General features: G+C 48.3%; 1 protein-coding gene across 4 annotated transcripts; it reads right to left on the bottom strand.

Moving 5' to 3' along the window:
• Positions 1–343: 343 nt before the first annotated feature.
• On the bottom strand, positions 344–6,441 carry KLF4 (Kruppel like factor 4). 4 transcript variants are annotated; one of them, XM_031961343.1, is made up of 5 exons: positions 5,820–6,441; positions 5,443–5,563; positions 3,023–4,079; positions 2,759–2,923; positions 344–1,399 (listed from the first exon to the last, which is right to left on the bottom strand). In XM_031961343.1, exons 1-5 carry the CDS (start codon positions 5,822–5,824, stop codon positions 1,224–1,226), a joined length of 1,524 nt encoding a protein of 507 aa, XP_031817203.1. In that variant the 5' UTR covers positions 5,825–6,441; the 3' UTR covers positions 344–1,223. The 4 variants fall into 4 exon arrangements, with proteins under 4 accessions (XP_031817203.1, XP_012398839.1, XP_031817207.1 ...); XM_012543385.2 differs by having other exon boundaries at positions 2,759–4,079; XM_031961347.1 differs by lacking the exon at positions 2,759–2,923.
• Positions 6,442–7,902: the final 1,461 nt, after the last annotated feature.

Raw genomic sequence — 7,902 nt, 5'->3', positions numbered from 1 at the left:
TGTAAGGCAACCTATTTGACTTAAAAGTCACTTATTATTGTAATCCAGTTGATATTCAAGAAATTATTTTGCCAATTAGCCTAGATGGCATGGAAGGATTAAATAAACTTTTAAAGTTTTAAAATATATTTGGAAAGAAAGAGCCCAAGTAGTACTGTACTAGGTGAAGACCAGTCAAATCTACAGATCGAAGTGGAGAGGGCGCCTTATAGATTTAGACTTTATTTTACAAAATGATGTTATATCCCAAAGAACTTAAAGAAAAGATAAACCGTACATTTAACACAGAATTTTCAATCTCTGTCATATAATTGTAGGTCCAGAAGAAGACAATGGAACAGTCATTCATTTAAAATATTATACGTTTATTTAAAACTTAATTCTCAACTTGAGTATGCAAAATACAAACTCCAACAAAATGTTCATTTTACTTTGTAGTTTACAAATATACAAAATAGAAGTTTGCTTAAATTTATATTACATATTTATTAAGTAAAGAACTATAGAAAAAACATTTGTTCTACTTAAGGCATAATTGGGAATAAAACATTACAAATTATTGCACATTGAAACCACAGTGCATTATAGACTGTCTGCATAAATTTTTAAAGAAATAAACCAGGTTTATTTACCTGACTTAGGTCATAAATGTAGATCGGAAGACAAAAATATATTTCCTTGTCAAATATGCAGCAGTTTGAGAACTTTGGCTTCCTTTTTTTGGTACCTTTAGAACCAACAGTCACTAAGCACCATCAATTAGGCTTTCAAAACATTTTCTGTACCTGAATTTCTTCCTCTTCTAATGTAATAATGGCTTTTAGAAGGCAAAAAATACAAGATGATCATTATACTTATATTGCATTGGAACACAATTCAAGGGAATGTAGTCTTCCCTCCCCCATACACAATCTATTAAACCCTGATATCCGTGACTTCCAGTCACTCCTTGGCATCTTGTAATCCAGGCATATTCAAGTTGGATTCAGAAATGGAATGATAAGATCCAGTCACAGACCACAAATCTGTCCTTTGATTTAAAGTTTCTCATTTCTCTTGATTATCCATTTTCTTTTGACTCTTTGGAAGACTTTTTTTGTTTTGTTTTGTTTACCATGATTCCTTGTATATAGTGCTTTAGCTGGGTTCCTCCCTCATCAGGAAGACAGTCATGTGAATACTGAATCTCCTATGGCAGTATGGGTAAAATCCTCTGCTTTGGATTAAAAATGCCTTTTCATGTGTAAGGCAAGGTGGTCAGACCTGGAAAATGCTCGGTCACATTTCTGGCACTGGAATGGGCGTTGACCAGTGTGCTTCCTGTAGTGGCGGGTAAGTTCATCAGAGCGGGCAAATTTCCATCCACAGCCCTCCCAGTCACAGTGATAAGGCTTCTCACCTATAAAAAGAACAGATTTTAAATCAATGTGAATTCAATGATTGAAGGACAGTCTACTTTCAGTCTGTCTTAAAGATAGGAAATTAATGAACTAGTTTGGAACAAGGCATGAAGAAATCATCTGCTCAATATTGAAGATTTTTTTTTCTAAATGTAGACAATAAAGACCTGTTTCTAAGCAAGTAAATAAGAAGCAAAGTTTGTCTTTAAAAAAAATTCCCTATCCTATGCCTGCCATGAGATGACATAATCTTATTTATATATCCAATTTCACCTTTTCAAAACTTAAGACATACATCAAAAACTCATTTTTAGAAAAAAGGCACCACTAGAGTCCTGGTTTTATCAAATTGAAAACAAAGAGATTATTTTTATAATCATTCCTTTAGATTAAAAGTAAGGACAATTCACAAAATTTCCAGGTTGTTTATTAACACTCCCCCTTCTCATGAATACAGAATCGGCTAGCCAACTAGTACTACACACCAGGTACGTGATAGAAATTACATTCTGTTTTGCAGTTGAGTTTAGTTGGCACAGGATAATATATTGATTTTGTAAAAATAAAGCCCTTAGAAATTTGAAAAAGAGCGATTTAATTTCCTATAATTTGAGGTCTTCTTTATTCTAAAGCCAAAATTCTATTCTGTAGGAATTAGATCTAGTGTATAAAGTCTTGAGGAGGAATATTTTCTTCCATGCCTGTTTTCAAGTTCTTCAAACTTAAACTCTTTTGAGTTACACTACCCTACATTCTGGGAATGTCCCTTATAAATGAATTTTTTAACATAACTACTTTCATCAATTCACAATTACTAAGAAAGTATATTTCAATAAGCCACAATTTTCTCAACAAGGTTAAACATTAATATTTATGTCTTTCACTATCCTTTATATAATGTTGAATCCTGTTCAAGCTTAAATGTAACCTGATAAACAAACACAAGCTGAAATATCACCTTATAAACAAAGGAAAACTGAAAAATGAGTAATTTAGAAAGTCTGAGGCAACTAGAGTTAAAAATTAATAAAGAAAAAAAGGCTTGAATCATCTTTAAAAGAATTCAACGTAATTATGTATTAAAGGGATACAATTTCTTGATTACAAGGATCAAGTCAAGATTTAGAAAGGGGAATCAAGACTAACTACTTATTTTAAGATATAAGTAGGAAAAATTAAAGAGTTACAGTTGAATTTTTACAATGCCAACAAACCCCAAGAAGTTCAGAAGTGTGTGATTGTCACTTAACCATCAGGATGGGGACAAAAACTGGGTGAGTCTATGTTTATCAGATTGTCACTCATACCTGGATTAGCCAGGTCAGAGATTTTTCCCTTTCCTTCCTTCAATGTCCTACCTGTGTGGGTTCGAAGATGTGCCTTGAGATGAGAACTCTTGGTATATGTTTTCCCGCAGCCTGCATAATCACACGTGTGGGTGGCTGTCCTTTTCCTGGGCCATGACCTTCGCCCTCTCTTGGGTTTGGGTTCTTCTGGCATGCAACTCCCGGATGGTATAAGCTCTAAAGGTGAAGAGGGTGGAGTCAGCATCACTCCTTGTATCAAAGGACGACCTGTTAAAGAAAGCTCTTCGATGAGAGCCATATAACCCTTAGACTGACCTTGATATTGGAGTGGAGGAACCTGGGGCTGCAGCTGGTCCGGCAGGAAAGGAGGATAGTTGGGTCCATGGTGGTACCCAGGGGGTATTGGCAATGGATGGCTTATCCCCTGAGGTGAAGGGTGGCAGTCCCTGCTGTTCATCAATTCCTCAGCAGTCAAGGAGGGGGTAGTCCTGCTGGGAAGAGGCCGCCCCAAGGAGAAATCGTGGGGCTGCGCTCTTTGGCCATTGCTGAGAGGTGGGCCACTGCCCAGGTGGGCCTCCAGAGGCCTGCCGATAGTGCAAGAGGAGACGGCTTCTTGCTTGATCTTGGGGCACATCCGAGGCCCTGTGCTATAGGGGGCCACTACCACAGGATGGCTACCATCTGGGCTGCAAGAGGAGGGGTTGCCTTTGTTAACACTGATGATAGACTGACCATTGTACTCCCCCATGTTCAAGGTGGCTTTTACAACAAATTTCCCGTGCAGGCTGCCACCCGGAAGCTGCTGTTGTTGAATATACACAGGGTCCAAGTCAGGTCTCATGAGCTCGGCTACAAATCCACCTGAGGGGGACACGTCATTGATGTCGGCCAGGTTAAAAGGGGCGGCGGGAGGGGGTGCAGGCTCCCGGATGTAAAGAAGGCCGCCGCCCCCACCGTTACTGGTGCTATTGCTGCTTCCGCCCGGGGTGGTTGGACCGCCAGATGCCCCACCCGGGTCCCCAGGACCCCGCAGCGGGTAAGTGAAGTTGCAGTTGGCCGGAGGAGCGCTCGCAGGACCGCTGCTCGAAGGGGAGGACGAGGCGGAGGCGGACGCTGAGGCTGAGGACACCACGGCGGCCGTGGCTGGTTCCTGATGGATGAGGGAGTTGGAAAGAATAAAATCAAAGTCCAGCAAATCGTTGAACTCCTCGGCCTCTCGTCTGGCTAGGAGTGCGGGATTGTTGTTGCCGCCGCCGCCTCCGTTGCTCTCCAGGTCGGCCGCCGCCACCGCCGCCGCCGCCGCCAAGTCGTAGGGGCGGCCGCTGAGCACTGAAGGAAGGCGTTTCATGTGGGACAGCTCCTCCCGCCACCGCTGTGGGAACAGAGGCAGGAAGAAGCGCGCGTTACTGACCACCCCTGGCCCCGCAGGTCCCAAGACCAGGACCCACAAACGCGCACTTAACTCCAAAACCCTACATTTCCCTGCGGTCCCGAGGAGGCGCGTCCCCGCCCTCGAACTCTGGCCCGGGAGGGGACAGAATCCCCTTCAATTGACTTTGCGCCCCTAGCCCTAGAAGCAAGACAATCCTTTCTGCCAAGTCTCTCGCTCTTTTTCTTTCCCACCTCCGCGGAGAAATGAGGTTAGATAAAATTATCTTTGTTTCTAGCAGTTAGTGGGAATTCCCTGGCACTTCGAAAACCCAGGGCACCCACAGAGGCCGCGGAACGAGTCAACATCCGGGCCGAGGGCCGCAGCGTGCAAAGATCCTCTCCAGCCTCTGCTCTCCCTTGCTCTAACCTTTTACCACATGGATAGCGTTTTCTTGCCCACCCGAGGGCCACCCACATCCCGTAGTCTTTTGGGTCCTGGTTTGTAGAGCCGGACCCGTTTTCGCCCAGTTCCGTGCTTCCTGGGCTCGGGCGAGACTCGGCTCCCGCTGTACTCTGGAGTTAGGAAGCTGACCTAGCTACCTTTCGCCTTAACGCCCACATAGTAGTGCACCGATGACTGTGCAGGGTACTGGGAAAGTCTCAATATGCTCGTCTTATATGGATACCCAGGGCATACGTTCAACTGAGACGTGTATAAGCACTAAAAAGCGCAAAGAAATTCAGTGTCACTTATTCGTAGGGGGCCGGCGGGCTCAGACCACACACACACACACACACACACACACACACACACACACACACTAGCACTCGCAGACCCACACATCTCAGCCCCACAGTTGAGGGTCTTCCCCCGGCCTAGACCACGGACCGAGTAGTAACTCTCTACTCCTCCCCCCCATCCCTCTCTCCACCCCTTAGCTAGAGACCCTCGGAGGCGGGACTGGTTAAGACGAAGGGAAGCCCCACAGGCCTCACGTATCCCCCGCCTTGGAGTCTCACAAGCCCGGTACTATTCCTCCCAATCCCGGGAAGAGCCGGAGCTCCAGGGCGCTGAGCGGGCAACCCCTGCCAAACTTAGCCCGCTTCCTCTCTATGTTCTCCAAAGCCCGGCCCAACCTCGCCGCATCGTGGCAGACCAAGTCCCTTTCCCATTGGCGCTCTGCTGAGCGATCAGGTAGGCTTGGGACTCGAGCCCCGAATCCTCTCCACCAACCAGACCCACTTGCTCGCAAGCGCCTGTAGTAGTGGCGGCGGTGGCGGCAGAAACAAGCTTGCAAAGCGCACCTGGCACCTTCTCTGGCCCATAGCATTAGGGAAGAGGGCAAGGGAGTCGGGATACTCACATTGTTAGGGGCACCTGCTTGTCTCAGGACTTTCTCTTTGCCTGGCGTACCCGCTGCGAAGGTGGAGATGGAGGGTAGCAGAGTGCCGCTGAGAGCCATGTCAAACTCACCAGGTGGCTGCCTACGATCGAGACAAGGGAAGGGGAGCGGGATGGGGATGGGAACGGGATAAAGGGGGGAGAACAGCGACAGAGGGATCAGCATCAGCCCCGGCCCTGAGGCTCACGCGCGCGCGCCTCTCCCAACCTCGGCCACTCTTGTCAAGCTCCGCTCCGCCCCGCCAGAAGTAGCAACGCCAAAGTGCAACCGATTCCATTTCCTCTTCTCTTCACATCCACCTTCCCCTTCCCCAGGGCCCGGCAGCCCGGCATACATACCTCATTAATCTAAGAGGGGAGGGAAAATCTCCCGGAGTCCGAAGCAGTTGGGGCAGTCAAGTTACCCAGTACAAACAACAACAACAACAAAAATCTCCCGGAATTCAAAAATGTAAAAATTAAAAACCAAGGAAAAAAACGACAACAACAAATAAACAAAGACCAACAGCTCTCCCAAGAACTTGAAAAATTTTGTGAGATGAGATAATTCTTTAAAATTCTTTAAAAAAACAGACTAAAAAGTTGTAAACTTTAAAAAAATCCTTAATAAACAGACGCTCGGCTTCTCCTCTGTTCCTTGGCCGGTCGCCCTAGATGCAGAGATTGTTTGTGGATGGGTGGGTGATGCCTTTGAGTATTAGCAGGGGCCACCGCTGCCGGAGGTGCCGCACCGGGACGACGCAGCCAGGTAAGGTAGGCTGGAAGAGGAGGCGGTGGCTGTCAGCAGCGGGACGGGACTCGCGGCGGCGCGAGGCGATTCCCGGGGACTGCGAGCTCGCGCGGTTGGTGGCTGCCCCGCTGCCATGGGGAGCCGCGGCTGCTGAATGGAGAAGGCTGTGCAGGCGGAGCACTGGGGTGCTCGGATGGGAGGGGTGGGAGGTGTGGGGCGGCGGCGGGGGCGGGGGGCCTGGGAGGGGAGAGAGGGTTAAGAAAAAAGGAGGGGGTTTGGGAGGCGGGGGGGGGAGCTTCTCCGCGGGGCTCCCTATCTCCGCCGCAGCCGCTGCCCCGGCTCCCCGCGCGCACGCCCTGCACTTGGGCTACTCCAAGGTTGGGAACTGTCAAGCCCGGAGCTGGTCCTACCTTACTTATAACTTTCTAAAATGCTCCTCCTCCCTCCTCAGGAGCATGCCCCACCCCCTTCCCCTCTCTCCCCCCGCCTCCCCGCCCCCCCTTTCCATCTCCGCCTCCCCCTTACCCCCCCAACTCCGTTGCCATTGGAGCTAAATAAACAAACTATGAACACGTGGGAGTGGGGGAGGTGCGAGCTAGGGGCTGGACGCGTGACGCCAGTGCAGCAGCTGGCTTGCAGGCTGCCGCTCTGACGCCAGCCGCTCCGGAGCTAGCGAGCGAACGAGGGAGGGAGGGAAGGAGGGAACCCTGACGGCGGACGGCGGCGGAGCTACAGAACCGGGACCAGTCCTGGAGCTGGGCGCGAGGTGGGGGGGACGGATATTAGAAGCGCGGAGAAGGAGAGAGTGCCATTTCTCGTTCTCTGGTGGGAAATGTCCAAGGAGCAAATCGCCCCAGACGGCAAAAAATCTCCGCCGCCCTCCTTTCCCCAACTTCCCCTGTTCTCCATTCACTCAGACCCGGAGTTAGATGGGCACCGAACCGACGGTGCCCTTGTCTCTGTCCCCGCTACCCCTAAGCCGAACGTGTGTTGCCAAGATGCCCGCTCCTGTGCTAGTAAACACACACACTCTCTCACACACACACTCACATACTCACACACACACACGTCCGTAGCGAGCGCGCTCCAGAGGTCCGTGGCGTATTCTATCTGTTTAGAAAACCCGCATGATTCATTCTGTCCGTCTCTTCCCTTCCCCCCCAAAAAACCCTCCACCAAACCTAAACAACAACACTTACCCCCTCCGTGGTAAAAGGAAGTATGAGTTTTCTTCATTTGTTTGCTCAGAAAATTGCGTTGCCGTTGATCACTCTTGCTTTCTTTGGGAGTTCGTAACGTTTACTTCTGTGCAGTGTGGTCCCTGGGTGCTCGAGAGCAGACCAGAGTGGAAGACACTCAGTGTCGGAAGAGATCATCTCTGGCCAGATGTCCTTTAATCCTAGAGTGTCGTGTATTCTCAACCACACCTGAATAGGAATTCCTTCTATGATATCGTGCGGAGAAGAATACGGGATATCTGCTTCTTGAAATGGGGAGAGGAGAGATTGGAAACACAGACATTTTGAAGAATGTACATACACGCACACACACATTTAGGCAGGAAGAAAAAGGAAATGACTTCTTCGTTAAAGTGTATTCGAGGTAGAGAGGACGATTGATGTTCATGAAATGCCTTTCCATCTAAGCATCACAAAGCACTTTACAAGAAAAACAATTCTTTTTATTTAAAGA

This window comes from Sarcophilus harrisii, chromosome 1 (genome assembly GCF_902635505.1).
Source record: "Sarcophilus harrisii chromosome 1, mSarHar1.11, whole genome shotgun sequence".
Lineage (NCBI taxonomy): Eukaryota > Metazoa > Chordata > Mammalia > Dasyuromorphia > Dasyuridae > Sarcophilus > Sarcophilus harrisii.
This window is presented reverse-complemented; position numbering and strand designations above follow the sequence as displayed.

Excerpts from the sequence above, each read along its gene's own strand:
- KLF4 (XM_012543385.2), bottom strand. Across the intron at positions 4,080-5,442 it reads AAGCAGGTGCCCCTAACAAT|CGGTGGCGGGAGGAGCTGTC; the intron begins GTGAGTATCCCG and ends CTGTTCCCACAG. Across the intron at positions 1,400-2,758 it reads ACATCTTCGAACCCACACAG|GTGAGAAGCCTTATCACTGT; the intron begins GTAGGACATTGA and ends TTCTTTTTATAG.